At 39.5% G+C, this 21,361-nt stretch overlaps 1 protein-coding gene across 4 annotated transcripts; it reads left to right on the top strand.

Moving 5' to 3' along the window:
• The first annotated feature begins 2,884 nt into the window (after positions 1–2,884).
• On the top strand, positions 2,885–19,567 carry CXCL6 (C-X-C motif chemokine ligand 6). 4 transcript variants are annotated; one of them, XM_004383313.2, is made up of 4 exons: positions 2,885–3,037; positions 3,191–3,323; positions 3,436–3,522; positions 3,853–4,972. In XM_004383313.2, the coding sequence occupies exons 1-4, from the start codon at positions 2,929–2,931 to the stop codon at positions 3,869–3,871; spliced, it is 348 nt and encodes a 115-aa protein (XP_004383370.1). In that variant the 5' UTR covers positions 2,885–2,928; the 3' UTR covers positions 3,872–4,972. The 4 variants fall into 4 exon arrangements, 3 of the variants coding, with proteins under 3 accessions (XP_004383370.1, XP_023593545.1, XP_023593543.1); XM_023737777.1 differs by lacking the exons at positions 3,436–3,522; positions 3,853–4,972 and adding an exon at positions 18,914–19,567 and having other exon boundaries at positions 2,897–3,037; XM_023737775.1 differs by lacking the exons at positions 2,885–3,037; positions 3,191–3,323; positions 3,436–3,522; positions 3,853–4,972 and adding exons at positions 18,066–18,264; positions 18,622–18,757; positions 18,914–19,567.
• Positions 19,568–21,361: the final 1,794 nt, after the last annotated feature.

Below are 21,361 nucleotides of genomic sequence, written 5' to 3'. Positions count from 1 at the left end.
CAAAATGAGAGCCAAACTTCCCAGCAGAGAATCTCTTGAGTTTCCTTCCAGACCAAAAGTTCTAAAGATCTATGACACTTCCTTCTCTCTCAGCAAAGGAGGTGATGTTCTGTTAAGGAAGACAGGTGGGGGAGTTAATAAAATTTACCTTGGTCATTGAGGACAAGGAAAAGAGTTTCTTGCATGACTGGTTTCTGATTGCCATCATGTTTACCAGTTACCTTTGCAAGCAACTGTGGACACATGAGCATTAAAATAATCCAGAACAGGATCTAGTTAGACTTCCATGAAAGCAAGTCCATGTTCCATTCCAGTATTATATCCAGGCCTGCCATGGAGTTAGAGATGTGGAAGACCTAGCCATTAAAACCTCATTGTTCTAATTTTTCCACAGATAAGAGAGAAGAAGAAGAAGGAAGCTATCTCACCCCTCAACCTCAGGGGGCAGCTCGAGGGTCACTCGAGACTAAATTAGGCCTGTGAAAATAGACTTGGTCACCTGGATTCCAGGAGCTTGTGTGTGAACCCTGCCCTGCATTGTGGTTGTTTGGAGGAATCCAGAATGAGTGCCATCTTGCTACCAAGTTGATTCAAACCTCTAGCCCTTTCAAGACCCAATTATTTTCTCCTTTGAATTTTTTGTTGATATTATGTGTTTTCACTAATGAAGGCATGTTGATTAAAGAACCAATTCAGAATTTTTATTATGCATTATAGATTCTGATACTCATTATCTGGGATCCATGTGTCCCAGTGGACCCTGGACAACGTAAATCCTGCTGATATGAATCAATGATAAAATCGGTCTTTATTTTTATTTCTTGAAAATTTTCAAAACATGAGGTAAAACATGAAGGCACTTGGCAATGACTGCACATGCATTTTATTCTAGTCTCCTTCTTCTCAGCCTTTTTGTTATGTTTCATGAAACTTGTCAAAACATAGTACAATACATTCTTCCTTACTGCAAAAGCAGTACTTCCAGCCCAAATAAATACAGCCAAGGGATTTTTTCATCTCAGGAAAATTATCACTATAATGCATTCTTCATTACTACAAAAGCAGTACTTAGAGGTAAAATAAATAAAACTAAAGGCATTTGTATCTCAGGAAAATATTCTTCATGGAGCCCTGGTGGTGTAGTGGTTAAGTGCTACGGCTGCTAACCAAAAGGTCAGCAATTTGAATCCACCAACCGCTCCTTGGAAACCCTATGGGGCAGTTCTACTCTATCCCATAGGGCTGGTATGAGTCGGTATCAACTCAGCGGCAACGAGCTGGTTGTTGATTGGATGTATTCTTTATAACAAAAGCAGAACTAATAGCCAAGAAGCAGAAACAGCTGCCCTGGAATACTGCAGAATTGCTCACAGCAGTGCATTCTACCTGCTACATGTGGAAGCAATAACTGGGCCCTAAGACCGAATGCAGGGTAAGAGTAACTTATAGGAGTTCCAGTCTCTTGAACAGTACCACTGCAAAGGCATTATTTACTATTCAGAAACTAGAAAAGAAGGGAGCTAGTAACCCTTAGAAACAATGAATGGTGTAAAGGCCAAAATGGCCATAATGACTGAATGAAGACTGGCAATCGCTCATTTTTTGTGATAAGGACATTCTCACGAGAACACAGTTACTGGGAAACATAGTTAGGAGGCTTGTCCTACAGAAATAAAGGCAAATCTGCCAAAAGTTTAGAAAAGTCACACATCTGGGAGGTATCACCTAAGACAATGCTCAATCTACACAAAAATGAGATTTCCACTCAGGATTTTTGAGTTTCAGGCATTTCAAAAGGCTCCCCCCTTGAGGCTAAACGTGTTAAAATCAGGCTACCCCTTTCCAAAGAACTCTAGAGACAAAAAAAGTTGGTGGGATATCATATGTCCCATGGGGCTTGAAAGGGCTAGATTAAACCTCCAGACTAGCCTCTCAAGCGCATTGGTCTCACACCAGAGCTCCAAATTGGGTCGAATACCCACCTGGCTAGAGGAGCCATAGCTAGAGCTGGCTTGGGCTCTCTGGCATTGCTTCATCCTCTGCCTTCTAACAAAGACCATGACTTTTTCCAATTCAATAATAGTGTATTGAACTGCTGGAAGCAAGGCATCATCTTCCAAGGCAATTTGCTGGATGATTTTTGAAGATTTTGTTTTTTATACCATTTTGATAAACATATGCTTGCCATACTACAAGTATAGGATTTCCAGTAAGCAGACCTGATTTTGGAACTTGTTCCTGGATTTCAAGTGGGAGTTGACACACTGTTATCATTTTACCTTGGCTTCTAAAACTGGCTCGAGTCTAGAGAATCATTGACTAATGGCAGGAACCTAGAACGACTTGCCTGCAAGCAGGACAGGAAGGTCGTTCAGGTGACAGCAGTTCTAATCACGGCTTACATTACTTAAATTATAATAACAACAGCAATAATAAAAGGGTTAAGGAGGGTCAGAAATGTTTTCTCAAGTCAAACCTCCTGATACTTTGGCTCCAGCTTTTCTCTTTAGATGGAGACTAAGGGCACCTCCCGGAGGACTCTGTCCCCCAGGAGACCTGGCCATCGCTAGCTGGCCTGGGGTGAGGGAGAGTGTGGGGCTCCGGCGGGATGACTCCTCAGCTAGGACTGCTCCTATCGCCGCGGGGCCGGGCTCCAGCGTCTGCCCCAACGGAGGGTGCAGTCAGCTTCTCCCAGTCGCTCTCCTCCCCAGCTCACACTGCCTAGCCCTCCCCCCACCACGCCCCCGAGTCTAGGTGTTTCGCAAGTGTTCGGCTCTTGAGTTTTCTGCCTGGAGGAAGGGGGTAAAGGCAGATAAAAGAGAGTCCAGGACGCTTAGGGAAGCCACAGTCCCTCAAATCTCAGCGCTTCCTCTCGCCTGCCTCCAGCCTCCGAAGCCTGCACTCCCTAGCCACGCTCTGTTTGACGCTATGAGTCTCCGGTCCAGCTCCGCCGCCCGCGTCCCCGGGCTTTCGGGCTTGCTATGCATGCCGCTTGCGCTGCTGTTGCTGCTGACACCGCCGAAGCCCTTCGCCAGCGGTGAGAGAGCGCTGCCAGCGGGAGGTACCCGGGCAGCAGCGGCGCGTCCCAGGCTCGCGCCTTGCCCTGCATCCTGGGCGCGGGGAAGTGTGCTTGCTGGAGAAGAGCTCTCCCAGCAACCTGTCGCATAACGTGTCTCTCTTTCTGCCCCAGCTGGTCCTGTCGCGGCTGTGGTTAGAGAGCTGCGCTGCGTGTGTTTAGACTTCACTCCTGGGATTCACCCCAAAATGATCAGTAATCTACAGGTGATCGCCGCTGGCCCTCAGTGCCCCAAGGTGGAAGTGATGTAAGTCCTCGCGAAGTGCAGTATTCACTGTGACCTTGGCAAGAGCGAAGTTGCCCAGCCTGGGTCTTCAACCTCTGAGGCTCACAGGCGCATCCTCTTTTTCTCTTTGCAGAGCCTACCTGAAGAAGAGCCAGAAGGAAGTCTGTCTGGACCCAACAGCCCCTTTGATCAAGAAAATCGTCCAGAGAATTCTGGACAGGTACCTATCACTTTGATCTTTGATCCTTATTTTCTGTATGGGTTTTGGCTACCAAATTCCAGACTATGTTGAGAATAAAAAGGTTGTTAAGGAAAAGAGGTGACGGTTCAGAAATATCCTGGAAAAGCCTTAATCACCAATCGTGCATATAACTGGCTAAGCAATTCAGCGGAGTTCATTAGTGAGATGCGTTTTTCGTGTATAGTCTTTGGTTTTGTTGATCTTTATTTTTATATTCACCAAACGTTTTCAGCTCTGAGCTTTGGAAACAGAGTAGAAGAGAGGAATGTGTGGAAACTGATTAAACTGATATAATTCTTTTCTCAACAGTGGAAAACAGAAAAACTGATGAGAAAGGACCAGGCAGTGGAAAAATCACCCAGTTTTCATCAGATCGATTTTCTACAGATCTCTTACCCAGAGAAGATATAAAGCAAGCGTTAATTTTCTCCATTCAGTCACCTTTTTCATGAAATTCCCACTTTGGGGGGGTGGGGGCTGTTTTTCCCTGCAGCTTTCTGCTAAGCTTATTAAGTATTTACCGTATTTCCTATTTATTTTATCTGTTATATTATTGAAACCTTTGACAATTGACTAAATTGTGCGCCAAGAATCACTGGTTGTTAAGCTTTCAACGTGTCTTGAAAGTGATTATTGTATTTCTCAAATATATTCCTTATAGTGTTACTGAAAAGTCTATAGATTTAATATGTTAATAATGTTTCATTAGAATGTTGCTGATGGAGATAAACTGCAATCCTCACTCTTCTTATGAAATGAAAAAATATTTTGGTATTGTTTTTTGGGGGAATATATTAGAGAACTTATTTACTCTTGACCCTGGGATGCTGTTTAAGTTATATTGTGTTAGAAGGCTGGGTATATCATACAGTTATCTGTGTAGAATGCATTTCTTTATTTAGAATTTCTAAACGTTTAAGTTCTAAAAGAACTAACATTATTTTCCTATAACTTTTAGACATTTGATGTCTTCTTAGTATGGCATAATGTCATTATTTACTCATTAAACTTTGGTTTTATATGCTATTTATTAAATGTTATATTAGGAATACTAAACTCTAGTAACTATATGTTTGGATAGATGAAGACACTAGGTAATAGGTAAATTTCTGATTTCTAGTTTTTATAGAAATGCATTCTTTTAAATGGTTTTTAAAATAAAAACATTCTTAATGGTGATCTGCACTCTGAAAGTTTTAAAAACATATTCAAACTAATTGAATATAAATTCATTACTTAGTCTTCCAATATAAACACTGCACTGCTAAGAGTTTTTGATGGTTACATTGTATGTTTTTAAGTCTTGGGCTATTTTGTTATAATGAGTTATATATGCACTTCATTCACTATATTAAAACTGTACTTTTGTGTCTCATTTGTTAATAGTACTTCTTTTGTTCTTTGGAGAAAAAAAATAAAAGATTTTAAAATTTCATTCAAGTTGTTTTTTCCTTCTTACACCGTTATAATGAATTTTATTTATCTTTTATTCTATAATACTTAAAAACTGGACTCAACTTCTCTCAGGCTAGCAGAGAGGACTCTCATTTCCCAATGCCATTGCATTAGTCCAACCTTTCCTTCAAAACTCAGCTCAAACAATACCTCCTTCATGAAGTTTTCCTTGGCATTCCCATCAGAGCTCATGGTTTCCATTTTGATGTTCCAATAGCATCTTGTAGATAGTTGAATTATAGCAAATATTGCCTTGCTGTTAACTGTTTATAGCTTTCTTTACCCTACTCTACCAAGAGCTCTCCCGGAGAATCAACTGTAGTTCATCCCTCTCCACATCCCCAAAGCCTGGCACAGAATGTCTTAATTAATGGTCAGACATTGACCCTCAGGTTGCCAGGTAGTATCCTAAAACCAATAAGTTGGCACACAGTAGGTGTTGAGTAAATTTTAATTCCTTCACTTTCTTTTGTCCTTCCTATTCTACAGGCAATCCAACAAGGGCTCTGGCATATTGCAATTCCCTCAGCCTATAATGCCTATCCCTCACTTCCACCTGGCTAACTCCCATCCTTCCTTTGGGATTCAGCTTACATGTCACTTTCTTGAGGCAGCATCTCTGACCCTTCTCCCCCACCAGATTAAGGCCCCCTTTTATATCCTGTAATAGGATCCTTTTCTTTTCCCTCATAACATTTTCTCACCAGCATGACTATAGAGCAGCTATACATGTGATTATTTGTTCAGTGTCTATTCCAACTTCACTGTAAACTACATGAGGACAGGGACAATGCTTATTATGTCATCACAGTTACTACGACAGTGCCTAGGACATGTTGTTATTGTGTGCTGTCAAGTCTACTCTGACTCATAGTGACCCTATAGGACAGAGGAGAACTGCCCCACAGGGTTTCCAAAGCTGTAAATCTTTACAGAAGCAGAATGCCACATCTATCATCCGTGGAGTGGCTGGGGGCTTCAAACCATGGAACTTTTATTAGTAGCTGAGTGCTTCAACCACTGCACCACCAGGACTCCTGCCTAGGACATAGTAGGTGCTTAAACAGATGATTGACCTAGGCTAAACAAGCCCCACTGTCTCTCTAGTATTAAAATTAGAATTTCATTTAAATAGCCCATTCTTAGGAAAAGCAAGAAAAGGAAAGGAAGGAGAATTATCCAATCAGTGCGCGCACACACACACACACACATTAACTGGATTAATATGTTATGTATGCTAATATTGGAATGTATTTGTGAATATTAGTATACGCTTAGGAATATATTATTAGCATAACTATCTCTATTTGGCCTGGTTTTTCCATATTGTTTAATCTCTCTCCTTATATATAAAATATAAATTAGATTAAAATATGTGATATTATATATATTAAGATATCAATAAACATACACGTATGTATATAAATATATACATATGTGTATGCATATGTGTATATATGTATGCAAACACATATATACATATGGCTTCCTGGCTGGTGTAAATGGTTAAGCACTTGGCTACTAACCTAAAGGTTGGCTGTTTGAACACATCCAGAGGTGGCTTGGAAGAAAGGCCTGCAAACTACTTCCAAAAAGTCACAGCCATGGAAATCCTATGGAACGCAGTTCTACTCTGAAACACATGGGGTCACCATGAGAATCGACTTGATGACAACCGTTTTAATACATATATGGAGAGAGAGAGAGAAAACTAGAATAGATTCAAAGAGATGAGTTTGCTGAGAATTTTCCCAGCATGATATAGAAAAGCACAAAAAACCTCTGCTCTTTCAAAAGCTCTAATCTTCTATGATCTCTTTGTGCTTTCTCATATAGTACTTAATTTCTTTGAACCTATTCCAACTCATAGCAACCCTATAGGGCAGAGTAGAACTGCCCCACGGAGTTTCCAAGGAGCAGCTGGTGGATTTGAACTGCCAGCTTTTTGATTTGCAGCCCAGCGGTTAACCACTGCACCAGCAGGGCTTCTATGAATTCTGCACTAATCCTGAGGAAACACTAAAAAGTAAATTACCATGAATGCTTGAATATAAATTTCAGTGTTTAAAACAAGTCTTAACTTGTCATCTCACCCCCAAAATGCTGATGAATAAATGAAAGAATTTTAAATGCCCTTTGTAAGGGGTGAATTGTATGTTTTCTGAAGAAATAAACATGAACTGATTTTTTTTATTATCATTCAAAACCTTTGTTTTCCTAAGGAGCAAGATTTTATCAGTTTAGTTTGTTCATAGACCATAGAATAAGGTCTCATTTTTTAATATCCTTGCTATTCTAGTTGCGATGCCCACTCTACAATTGACCATTCTATAAAGAAAATAAATTACAGTCTATTACTGGAGTTTAACCCATACAAGGACCTCAGTGAAGACTACTGCTCACCATTCTATTACTAGCTGTCACTAGAAAACTCAAGAAATAACATATATGGGAAAAATTAATGTCTTCTAGGTATATGTCTAGAAGAAGCACAGCCAGAATGCTCCTTAGAAGCGAGGATAGCAATACTTCATCTCACATAATTTGGACATGTTATCAGGAGGGACCAGTCCCTGGAGAAGGACATCATGCTTGGTAGAGTAGAGGGTCATCAAAAAGGAGGAAGACCCCCAATGAAATGGATTGACACAGTGGCTGCAACAATGGGCTCAAGCATAACAACAACTGTGAAGATGGCGCAGGACCAGGCAGTGTTTTGTTCTGTTGTACGTAGGATTGCTATGAGCCAAAAATGACTCGACGGCACCTAACAACAACAACAAAAGGTATATGTTATAATTTCCTCATTTAAAAAAAAAAAAAAGTTGCTATCAAATTGATTCTGACTCGTGGTAACCCCATGAGTTATGGAATAGAACTGCTCCATAGAGTTTTCTTGGCTGCAATCTTTATGGAAGCAGGGCGGGTTTGAACTACCAACCTTTACGTTAGTAGTTGAGCACAAACCATTTATGCCACCCCTACTAACTCTTAAATACTGTTTTTACTCCATTAACCATCTGAAATCATTGGCAACTGAACAAGTGGTCAGCAAAAATCTGCTCTGTTACTTTCCCAATTCAGGCAACCACACTTTCCTGTTTGCCTCTGGGTGTGACACAGGCACATAATCCCTCAATTCCTGAAGGTATGACAAGATCTATGATAAAATATGACTAGTGGTTTTGTTTTTCTATCATAGTTTTAATACTTGCATAAGGAAGAAGATTGCTGTGAGTAACTCTCGTACCATACATAACTTCAGAAGTCTTTGCTGGACTGGATATTACAACATGAAAAATATACCAGACAGAAAGGACACCTGGAGATTTAGATTTGCCCCCCAGACTCAATCATGGGAAGAAGGGGAGAGTGCACCATAATTGGGATTTTGGCTGATGATCTCGGTTTGCTCTTGAGTCAGCAAAATTAATGTTCTATTTCTGAGAAGGATTTTTCATACTTCAAATATGTAGAAAGTGAGATAATGATATAGAAAAATCTAGAGTTTAGGTCTAAATTTTTTTGTTTCTTCAAATTCTGGTGTTTTGTTCCTTAAATATAGAGAAATTGCAAGAACCACCCTCCAGAAATTTCACCTTCTTAATGGATGTGTTTCCTCTGCATATAAATTTATGATGTTTGTTTCTGATCCACCTCTAGAGTTGACTCATTTTCGGCAAGAGAGACTAGTTATACTTATTTACAATTTCTGGTTCATACAAAGTCATAACAATTGTGTTTCATATCTAGTTCTGGATATTTTTAGCTTTGTGATCTTGACTATTTATTTAATCTCCCATTCCTCAGTTTTATCTGCAAAATCAGAATAATATCTATCTCATAAATACAAAGGGCTTGCGTGGAACAAAGTAGATGCTTGATAAATACTAATTCCTTTCCCACTTCTTCTAATTTAAACTCTCCTTTATAAATGAGGAAACTGAGCCCTTAATAGTTTAAGTACCCTTATTTTTTCCAATTTTATCCATATTCTTTCTAACTGTGCATAAGTGATTAATTTTAGAGCTCCTAAACATTTCTTTCTATGAGTCTTTTTAAAGAAGCTTTGGAAACATATTCTGTATATATTTTCTGTCAATCACCTGGTAACATTATCAAAACACATATTTTCCTTCTTATAAACATTCACACATCAAATATTTACTGACATTTATTGATAATCATGTTACATGCCAGGCCCTGGGCGAGATCCTTGTGATATGGAGATTAATAAGATGAGGAGCTTTCAGCCTAAGTTAAGGTCTTTTTGCAGTAAAAATCAGGGTTTTCCCACAGGACAAAGATTTTTTTTCTTTTTGAAAACTGAATGAAATGAAACTAGATTTAAAAAAGAGAAAGAGCATCTAAGGTCAGGTTCCCTGGAGTCAGACTCCTACATGAGAATTATGTGCATATGTGCAAGAAGTTTACTGAGGAGTGCTCTTAAAATAACACTTGTCAAAGGAAGTTAGGAAGAAAGACTGGGCAGAAGCAGAGGGTGAATCATGATGCTATCACAACAGAGATCCCACCAGAAGCTTTGAAGTTGGGATAGCCTTTCAGCGTTCTGAATTAAGGCAAAGGGGCCAGACTGCTGTATTCCTCCACTGATCAGTCATTAGATGTGGACTTCCCCTGGGGAGTGAGCATAATTTTGGATGAGATGGTTCCCTTAGTCTGAAGGCTATGCTCAGAGAGAACTCACTTGTGAGCTGTCTGTAGTCAGCATATCCAGTAGCTGGGGAAAGCTGGTGTGTACCATCTAGAAGATACTGAAAGAGCATCTGGGTTAGACCGCATAGCTTCAGAGAGAAGGAAGGAAAGGGAAAAAGAGGTGGGGGAGAACTGAGGTGTCCAGCAGACAGCCCCACCAGAAATGTTAGCTGGTAGCCAGCACCAACCAACTCCCATGTGAATGAAGCCATTTTGGACCTTTTGGCCATTCCAGTCGCCCTTGCCCTCTGACTGAATGCAAACATTCAAGTGAGCTCAGGCAAGATGACAGAAAAACCTCTCATTAACATATAGAATCATAAGTAATAAATTGTTGTTTTAAGCCACTAATTTTGGGATTGTTACAGAGCAAAAAAGAATCAATAGTATTTGTTAAGAATTTAATGTGTTTGCACTCTCAAGCAACACTGCGTTAGAATTTCCCGGAAATGAGTAAATACATAGTGAAGCTGAGTGATATTCATGTATTTGATATTTAACAAACGTAAAGATCTTAATTAACTCATAAAAATAAAAATTCTAAGGCCTGTAAAACTTCACAGTGCTCTGACAGAATGACATCCAGGAAGATATTTCCCCATCAACTCCTTCACCCTTCCCACTGCTCCTCACTTCGTGCTTCATCTCTAGGAAGTATACAGCAAAACATCAATTAACTGGAATGCCAAAGTAATTGAGTTTGAAAAATTCATGGTAAACTCAGGATGATACCAAAAACACATTTTATTTCAGCATTCACAGAAAATCTTTTGTTGGCTAGTATTTCAATACATTTCAATGTATTTATGGATCACTGCTTTAACAAACTGACCTAAGTTTTTATTATCCCTAATATCATCTGTACAAATTGGTTTTAAGACTAACTTGGAAAGGATAGCTTAGTTCCTTCATACTTAGGAGAAGGATCTGGGAGATGTCAGTTCAAAATGGTGACCTCAACAGCAACTAACAACAACAGTTCAAAACACTATATATCAGGCGCGGTTAATGTATTTCTTCATTTTAATGGACAATAGTCCTCCAATGTCTCTACATCCTTCTTTTAGAATAGCTAACAGATAAGTTCTGTTCTGAGTCTTGGAAAACTTGCCAGTTTCCTGAATGACTCTGCTATTTATACTATGACTTAAAGGAAAAAGATGTAAAATAACTTATCACAGAAAGAACAGGGTGACAATGTAAGAGTCATGAAAAGGCTGTCAAGTTATTTTAAAACCCAAGAACCTCCGATGCTTATTTCTACTCCTAACGTTCATTTAAACCATAATCATATATAAGCGAACTGCTTTTGATTGAATAACTTGTTTTAAAATCCCTTTGACCCATGTCTGCAGAGCCAGTTGAGCAGTATCTGTATTATGTTTTTCATCATGGAAATCAAAGGGAATGAAACAAAGGACAGTAATAGCGGTTAACTGTAGTGGTCATGGTAGTAACAGTAGCAGCAGTAGCGGTAGCAGTACTAGTAATATTTACACCAGATTGCTTTGCTAAATTACTTTATGTCTCACTTTTATAAAATAAATAAATTACTAAATCACACAACAAAGAAAACTCCGTAATACCAGGCACATAGAAGATGCTTAATCAATGTTTGTTGAATAAATGAAATCAGCAAAAAGTTTCTTTACCTCAAATGCTGACTGACGAGGTTGTGAAAGTTTAGTGACTCAAGAAATTTGTTAATGCTTCCTGATGAACCTTGCTGATGATGTAGCTATTATGACGAGAAGCATTTGCTGACCAAGACGATGTTTTGATGTTTTTGTGCTACATGCCTGCCTTTTTCCTGGTATCAACCAACTCAAACAGCATCATCACTTCAGAAGTGCTTCCCTATAGTTTCCTCAAGAGGATTAGAAACTTTTGAGCAATCTTAGTAAATAAACCAGGGAGTAAATTTGGATGACTGTATGTATGGAATAAAAAATGTCTGTCTAGTGAAGCCAATATGATAAACATAGTCAGTACTAGGTTTGAGGAATTTGTGATAGACATACAAAAAAAAAGTACTAGGAATAATGCTGTAGATCGTTATATATTACTCTAGAAAATCATTCTGAGCTTACATTTGAATATAGAGATTTCTGACTTGTCAATTAGGCAATGTATCAAGCATTATAATGATGTAAGGGTATGAAGTCCTTGCTCACAAAGTACTAGAAAGGGATCCCCTTTACTTATTCTGTTTCGTACTGAGCTTCTCTCTGCAATTCACTCCACATTCTAGTTCTAAGAAAGATATTCACTTCAACTGAAGCTTTTCCTTTAGGCTTACTTCTTTGAAGGAGCCCTAGTGGCGCCGTGGTTAAGTGCTTGGCTGCTAATTGAAAGGTCAGTGGTTTAAACCCACCAGCTGCTCCATGGAAGAAAGATGTGGCAGTCTGCTTCCATAAAGATTTACCGCCTTGGAAACCCTATGGGGCAGTTCTACTCTGTCCTATAGTGTCACTATGAGTCGGAATCGACTCGACTGCAATGGGTTTGGTTTTTTGATTTTACTTCTAACAATAAGAATTTCTGGGTTGGTGAGGTGGAAAATCATCTTAGTTGTTGAACATTTTCTACTGCTAGACTCAAGTAATCAGAAGAAAAAAATGAGATGGAGAAAAATGATGAATACATTAAAAAAAAAAAGTTAGGACTTAAGAACTTCACTAGGCGTAGTCGGTAACTCCCCCACACGTCTGTCAGTTTGTTGTACTGTGGGGGCTTGTGTGTTGCTGTGATGCTGGAAACTATGCCACCAGTATTCAAATTACAGCAGGGTCACCCATGTTTCAGCTACCCTTCCAGACTAAGACAGACTAGGAAGAAGGACCTGGCAGTCTACTTCTGAAAAGAATTAGCCAGTGAAAACCTTATGAATAGCAGCAGAACATTGTCTGATATAGTGCTGGAAGATGAGCCCCTCAGGTTGGAAGGCACTCAAAAGATGACTGGAAGGCAGCTGCCTCCTCAAAGTAGAGTCAATCTTAATGATATGGATGGAGTCAAGCTTTTCAGACCTTCATTTGCTGATATGGCATGACTCAAAATGAGAAGAAATAGCTGCAAACCATTAATAATTGGAATGTGGAATGTATGAAGTATGAATCTAGGAAAATTGGAAATTGTCAAAAAAAAAAATGAAATGGAATGCTTTAACACTGATATCCTAGGCATTAGGGAGCTGACATGGACTGGTATTGGCCTTTCTGAATCAGACAATGATATAGTCTACCATGCTGGAAATGACAGCTTAAAGAGGAATGGCATTGCATTCATCAACAAAAAGAGCATTTCAAGATCAATCCTGAAGTACAATGCTGTCAGTGATAGGATACTATCCATACGCCCACAAGGAAGACCTGTTAATACAACTATTATTTAAATATACACACCAATCACAAAGGCCAAAGATGAAGAAATTGAAGACTTTTACCAACTTCTGCAGTCTGAAATTGATTGAATGTGCAGTCAGGATGCATTGATAATTACTGGTGATTGGAATGCAAACATTGGAAACAAAGAAGAAGGATCCGTAGTTGGAAAATATGGCCTTGGGGATAGAAATGATGCCAGAGATAGCATGATAGAATTTTTCAAGATCAACAACTTCTTCTTTGCAAATACCTTTTTTCACCAACAGAAACAGCAACTATACACATGCACCTTGCCAGATGGAATACACAAGAATCAAATTGACTACATCTGTGGAAAGAGATGATGGAAAAGCTCAGTATCATCGGTCAGAACAAGGCCAGGGGCCGACTGCAGAATAGACCATCAATTGCTCATACGCAAGTTCAAGGTGAAGCTGAAGAAAATTAGAACAAGTTCATGAGCCAAAGTATGACCTTGAATATATCTTACCTAAATTTAGAGACCATCTCAAGCATAGATTTGACATGTCGAATGCTAATGACCGAAGACCAGACAAGTTGTAGAATGACATCAAGGACATCACACATGAAGAAAGCAAGAGGTCATTAAAAAGAAAGAAAAGACCAAAATGGATGTTAGAAGAGACTCTGAAACTTGCTCTTGAATGTAGAATAGCTAAAGCAAAAGGAAGAAATGATGAAGTTGAAGAGCTGAACAGAAGATTTCAAAGGGTGGCTCGAGAAGACAAAGTAAAGTATTATAATGACATACGCAAAGAACTAGAGTTAGAAAACCGAAAGGAAAGAAAATGCTCAGCATTTCTCAAGCTGAAAGAACTGAAGAAAAAATTCAAGCCTTAAGTTGCAATATTGAAGGATTCTATGGGAAAATACTAAACGATGCAGGAAGCGTCAGAAGAAGATGGAAGGAATTACACAGAGTCAAGATAACAAAAAGAATAGGTAGACATTCCACAACTGGACTAAACCAAAGCTAAGAAGTTTCCCGAATACAATCAAACACTTTGAGGGACAGAGTAGCAGGAATAGGGTTCTGGGGACCATGCTATCAGGGGACATCTGTGTCAATTGGCATAACAAAGCTTATTAAGAAAATGTTCTGCATCCTACTTTGGTGAGTGGCGTCTGAGGTCTTAAAAGTTTGCAAGCAGCCATCTAAGATGCGTCAATTGGTCCCAGCCACCTGGAGTAAAGGAGAATGAAGAACACTAACGACACAAGGAAAGTATTAGCCCAAGGGACAGAAAGGGCCACATAAACCAGAGACTTCGTCAGCCTGAGACCAGAAAAACTAGATGGTGCCTGGCTACCACCAATGACCACCCTGACAGGGGGCACAACAGAGAGACCCACATGGAGCACGATAAAGGTGGTGTGCAGAACTCAAATTCTAGTAAGAAGACCAGACTTAATGGTCTGAGACTGCAGGAACCCCACAAGGCTCGGCCCCCAGATTCTCTATCAGCCCAGAACTAAAACAATTTCTGAGGCCAACTCTTCAGACAGGGATTAGACTGGACTGTGGGATGTAAAGCAATACTCGTGAGGAGTGTGCCTCTTAGCTCAAGTACACACAAAAGACTAAATGGGCAGCTTCTGTCCGGAGGTGAGATGGGAAGGCAGAGAGGGCTAGGAGCTGGTTAAATGGACATGGGGAATCAGGGGTGGAAAAGAGGAGCATGCTGTCACAGTATGGGGAGAGCAATTAGGGTCACAGAACAATGTATATATAAATTTTTGTATGGGAGACTAACTTGAAATGTAAACTTCATTTGAACTACAACAATAAACAAAAAATAATAATAAAAAAAGAATTGGTTGACATTCAGCCATTTCAGGAGGTAACACAGGATCAGGAACCCATGTTACTGAAGGAAGAGGTCCAAGCTGCACTGAAGGCATTGGCAAAAAAGAAGCTCCAAGAATTGATGGACTACCAATTGAGATGTTTCAACAAATGCGTGCAGCACTGGAAGTGATCACTTGTGTATTCCAAGAAATTTGGGAGACAGCTACCTGGCCAACTGACTGGAAGAGATCCATATTTGTGCCCATTCCAAAGATAGGTGATCAAACTGAATGTGGAAATTATCAAACAATATCATTAATATCACAGGCAAGTAAAATTTTCTGAAGATCATTCAAAAACAGCTGCAGCAGTACATCTACAGTGAACTGCCAGAAATTCAAGCCAGACTCAGAAGAGGACGTGGAGCAAAGGACATCATTGCTAATGTCAGACGGATCCTGGCTGAAAGCTGAGAATACCAGAGAGATGTTTACCTGTGTTTTACTGAGTATGCAAAGGCATTCGACTGTGTGGATCATAACACGTTACGGATAACATTGTGAAGAATGGGAATCCCAGAAGACTTAATTGTGCTTGTGAGGAACATGTACATAGATCAAGAGGCAATCATTCCAACAGAACAACGGGATACTGTGTGGTTTAAAGTCAGGAAAGGTGTGCTTCAGGGTTGTATCCTTTCACCATAATTATTCAGTCTGTATGCTGAGCAAATAATCTGAGAATCTGGACTAAGGAAGAAGAACTGGGCATCAGGATTGGTAGGAGACTCATTAACAACCTGCATTATGCAGATTACACAACTTTGCTTGCTGAAAGTGAAGAGGACTTGAAGCACTTACTGAAGAAAATCAAAGACTACAGCCTTCAGTATGGACTACACCTCAACACAGAGAAAACAAAAATCCTCTCAACTGGACCAATAAGCAACATCATGATAAATGGAGAAAAGATTGAAGAAGTTGTTAAGGATTTTATTTTACTTGGATCCACAATCAACACCCATGGAAGCAGCAGTCAAGAAATCAAAAGATGCATTGCATTGAGCAAATCTGCTGCAAAAGATCTCTTTCAAGTGTTAAAAAGCAAAGATGTCACGTTGAAGACTAAGGTGTGCCTGACTCAAGCCATGGTGTTTTCAATCACTTCATACTCTTGTGAAAGCTGGACAATGAATAAGGAAGACTGAAAAAGAATTGACATCTTTGAATTATGGTGTTTGTGAAGAATATTGAATATCCTATGGACTACCGGAAGAATGAACAAATCTGTCTCGGAAGAAGTACAACCAGAATGCTTCTTAGAAGCAAGGATGGCAAGACTAAGTCTCACGTGCTTTGGACACGTTATCAGGAGGAATCAGTCCCTGAAGAAGGACATCATGCTGGATAAAGTATAGGGTCAGCGAAAAAGAGGAAATCCCTCAACGAGATAGATGGACACAGTGGCTGCAACAACGGGCTCAAGCATAACAAGATTGTGAGGATGGCACAAGACCAGGCAGTGTTTCATTCTGTTGTACGTAGGGTTGCTATGAGTAGGAACTGAGTCAACGACACCTGAGAACAACAACAATAGTCAGTGACTGTTAAGCAACAGGGAAAATTGACTTGAAAACTTTAAAAAAAAAATTCAGGAAAATTGTTTAATATGTTCAGTATTTTGGTAAAAAGTAACTTTGCATATTTAATATTTTGAGAGTTCCTTGTAGAATTTTAAAGATATAGAAAAAACCATAAAATAAAATGAGAATTTTAAATGATTTTGTATCAGACTTGTATATAACAGTAATAGGAAGAGAAGTTGTGACCCAGGCCATCTGAGTCTGTCTCATCCTTTATTCCTAGCCTTCCAAATCATCTGTACCACAGGTACTTTGGTTCATGTGGAGTTTGGTGTGGGAACTGTGGCTGATGAGAAAGAAAAGGGAAACTTCCCTTCATGTACTACCTGTTTATTGGTTTATTCACTAATATTTTTTTAGGACATATTGTGTATCATATAGCCTACATGCTATAGGATTCATGAAGCAGTCAAAGGACATTGAGGACATGCCTCTTCCTTCCAAAGTGTACAGTACAGTTGAGGAGGCAAGTCTGATGGATGGGACAAAGATTGCTACCAGACAATAACACATATAAGACAGCACGTAATGTATATGTGTCTGTATGTATGTCTATACATGTGGATTTGAGACTGAGACACTGAATTAGGATCTAAGAATTGAGGAATAAAGATTTTATTGCAATTTGAAGTAGTGCAAAACTGGAATCACCCTCAACATCATCAGTAAGATGAGGATTGTATAATTATTGACCATGCTATGAATGCAATGCATCCATTTAGAAAAATGGGGCAAAACTATAACAAGGTGGCATGAAAGGATGTTGAACACATATTTTTGGGGGATGAAAGCAAGCTGTATAATGATCCATACAGAATAAAAGAAAAAATAAATACTGGATCCTGCTTTTTTGGGGGTACTCAGATGATAGAAACAAGCAGATTATCTTAAACTACAAGGGAGAATGAGTATTTTGTCCAGTTTCAGGATGAAATTCTAAAAGATGATACGTTTGAAGGTCGTAAGAAAGCCCATAGGCTAATATCAAAGGTGTGCCTTTGATCATGATTGATTTATATTTTATCCACACGCTCCAAACCAATTCCAATACTTGTCAACAACCAAGATGGGAACCCTTGTTTTTCTTGGCAACCCAACTGGCAACTGGAAAGGGAAGAGAACTCTTTCTTTCAAGGGCTACCTGTTTATGTTTTCAGGCGTTCATAAAGTGTCTAGTAAGCTTATACATTGCACTATGGGAAAGGTAGGAAATATTGTTACATGGTTATACAAAGGAAATACATGTATTATTTCAGTCTAATTCCTCCCTCCTTGAGTGCTTATATATGTGTAAGGAAGATGGATATTGAGACAGAGAGAATGGGAGTATGAAGGGAACCACAAAATGCAATTTAACAGGAACTCTAGCTTGCCTGGTGTTTATCTGAGCTGGGCACAACGCAGCACCCTGAGAAGTATCATTACTTATATCATTACCTCACCCTTTCTCCTCCCCTCCTCTTCCTCCTCACTCGCCTCGAGACAGTATGTATAAAAGTCTGAAGAGTACCTCAGTTTATGACTTCAAGGCATCAACTCACCCTCATGCTGAGGTCTCCTGGCTCTGGGAACCAACTCTAGCAAAGTCTTCACCATGAGCCTCAGGCACAACACCACCTCTTGTACCAGTGTCAGCCCGTTTGGTGTCCTACAGGTGTGGCTGCTGCTGTCACTGCTGCTGACAGCGCTAGTTCCCGGCACCAGCCAGGAAAGTAAGAGAAACTTGGGGAAAGCTGAAGGTAGAGGCCCAGCTTCCCTGAAGCTGCGGCTGCTTCTGCTGTGGCTGTGCTCGCGGGAAGACAGTTCTGGAGCTCCGGGGGCTGGAGAACGTGGCTATACTAATAACTTTAAAAGGAGGAGCTACACTTAGTGGTCACTTAACATGTGCCAGGCCACCTTCTAAGCTTACAAAAGACTGACCAAAGACTTAACAGCTCATATTCACAATGACTTTATGAGATAGGTAAATTATCCTCGATTTGCTAATTAGGGAACTAAATGAAACAAATCAGTAGATAAGATGTCTAAAATAGTCATGATCACTAATAGAGTCACATTTTCTACCCCAGCTAACTGTGTAGAAGCTGAACTGTATACTGAACTGCGCTGCATGTGTGTGAAAACCACTTCTGGCGTTCATCCCAGTTACATCAATACTTTGAAGGTGATCAGGGCCGGAGCCCATTGCAACAAAGTCGAAGTAATGTAAGTCCTTGCTTCTGTACTACTGACTCATTAAGGAAGCCCTCCACCTCCATCCTCATATGCTCTTCCCCACCTACACTATTTTCTCCAGTCCCACTGATTCTTTCTGATTGTCAGGTCATGGAACTCATGGTTAATTCTGTTCTCTCTTTGCAGAGCCACACTAAAGGATGGGAAGAAAATCTGCTTGGACCCAGAAGCTCCCATAATCAAGAAAATAGTCCAGAAAATTTTGCAAAGTGATGGATCAGCTGCTTAATCTGTTCATTTTATGCCAAAACTTTTTATTCCCCTGGTAGGGTAGGATTAAAAAGTGCTGATTTCTGGAATTCTTATTTACTCAGGATACTTATTCCTACTGTATTAAACTTTGGATAGGTTTACTTCTCTGTCTCAAAAACCACATTTTACTCTTAAAAGATGCATGAGGGAAGATGAAAGTAAGCAAGACCACTTTTAAGATATATAGTTTAACTTCCTAACTCTTGGCTAAATAAGTGCTTTGCATTTCTTTACTTGAAAATATCTTTCCAAATATAATTGTGGGTCAGCTTATCTTGCTCTACCCTATACACGTCCATGATGATTAACATATTTCATAATGGTCAATGATATTGGGGATCACACAGTGCCCAGCATCGAGTAGTCGTTCAATAAATGTTTGTTAATATATTTAGAGACTTATTAGACTCCTTCAGTGTCTAATTCTAGGATATCTTGCTTCAAAGCATTCTCTGAAAGATTTTTCTAATGTTTATTTTAGCTCTTAAATCCTAAAATTAATAAAGTTGTAGTGTGTGAATCTTGTAAGCAGTGGTTATTTCCTTTAAAATAAATAAATGTAATAATAATATGGCAAAGAATATATGATGAAAGGGTATTAATAAGCTCTATGAAGCCCTCCAGTATTTTCTGCAAAAAAGAAAAAAAATGAAGAAGATAGGTTCTACTTGATGTTAAGTGTTACACTCTGGCATGTTTGCATACATTTTCATTTAATATCTGCATGGTTACAGTTTTAGTATTAGAAGCATCTTTGCACATAAGTACAATCAAGCACTTAAACTTTACTAGACTACTTATTTTCCCATTTTAATCAATAGACTCATTTCTTAACCTCTAAAATTTATACCCACATAATTCTTATACAAGTATTAATATGAAATCAAAACTTTCTATTGCTTTATTATCATATATTATTAATTTTCAGAGAATTGTTGGGGGAAAACCCTAATTCTCCTCTTTATTTTTTTTCACACTAGTATTTCAAAATATGGTCAATAAAACTCACTGGTTAATAATCTGTACCATTTTTAATGTAGTATAATGATAGCTAAAATTTGTTAAAACTTCTAGTATGCCAAGCATATTAAGAGTTCTGCAGTCAGGAATTCTTATAAGATAGTTGTGATCTGGTTCAGAGCAGGTTTTACAGAACAAAAATAACTGACTAACCTGATTCCACGGCTTACTAGTTGTGTACCTTTTCAGCAGGTCGTTTAACTTCTCTGTGCCTTAGTTCCTTTGTCTCTAAAATGGTGATAATAATATTGCCTACCTCATAGAGTTGATGTTAGAATCAAATGAGTTAATAGATTCAAAGTGCTTCGAATATTGCATGGCACACAATAACCCATATATAACTACTAGTTGTAAGACAACATGCTATATCTGGGATACATTAGCTCCGTCAGACCCTGCTTTGCTGAACCATATCTAAGATACATCACACCAGCAGTGCACGGTACTCACAGATCATCCCCGATTTCTAGATAGCCAGGAGGCCCTTAGAGAAACGGAACTAGTAACTAACAGATTGCTCCATAGACATCATGTCCTTCTGATCAGAGCCTGAACATAAGCCAGCACATGGAAAGTAGCTTTTATAACTTGCAATAAGAAGCAGACAGCATACAGTAAGTAAGCAGTCCTGCTGGCTCAAAAGCCGCCTGAGTGGAGATGATGACTCTTCTACTCCCACCCCACTTTTTGTCGTGAATGAGGGACTCAAATGGGACACTCACAGGACACACCAATCCCCCCAGCTTCTGGAAACTCTCCTGGTGGATGTAAAGCACTCTTCCACACAAACCCTCCACCTGGCTCCATGGATGGGGGACACAGCGGGAGCCTACCTACTGCAGGTCTCCCCCTGGCCAGGTAGGTCCACTTAGGTAGGCTGTAAGCTTAATTCTACTATGTTTTGGCCACAACACCATAGCTGAGGAGACAGAGAAAAAGGAAGTCCTCCAGAACATTCCAGACCCAGGGATTATCCAGGGCTGAGCAGAAGGAACCCACCTATTTTAATACCTCCAGCCTCCTTGACTAATTGTATCTTTTTAACCCTGCTCACAAACATCAGGCCTCAGTGAGGGTGGGGGTAGGGGTTGTTCTGAGGTCCTCAGCACCATGTCCCTCAGACTTCCTGAGGAAGGGTATGTGGTTAGCCCAGAATTTTATCTTTCTAACCCTGTTATAAAATAACATCAAGCCTCAGTAGGGGTGGTGTTTTGTTCTAAGGCCTAAAGATGCTAGCAGGTGGAGGAATGGAGAAAACCATGGCCACCTGGTTTGTCTGAAAGACTTTGTCCTCAAACTAGT

Source organism: Trichechus manatus, unplaced genomic scaffold (assembly GCF_000243295.1).
Source record: "Trichechus manatus latirostris isolate Lorelei unplaced genomic scaffold, TriManLat1.0 scaffold00108, whole genome shotgun sequence".
In the NCBI taxonomy this organism is placed as follows: domain Eukaryota; kingdom Metazoa; phylum Chordata; class Mammalia; order Sirenia; family Trichechidae; genus Trichechus; species Trichechus manatus.
Note: the sequence above shows the minus strand (reverse complement) of the source record. Positions and strands in the feature narration are given on the sequence as shown.

Coding starts and splice junctions, on each gene's coding strand:
- CXCL6 (XM_023737775.1), top strand. CDS start 18,147: ATGAGCCTCAGGCACAACACCACCTCTTGTACCAGTGTCAGCCCGTTT. Junction 18,265..18,621: donor TCCCGGCACCAGCCAGGAAA/GTAAGAGAAACT, acceptor TTTCTACCCCAG/CTAACTGTGTAGAAGCTGAA. Junction 18,758..18,913: donor TGCAACAAAGTCGAAGTAAT/GTAAGTCCTTGC, acceptor CTCTCTTTGCAG/AGCCACACTAAAGGATGGGA.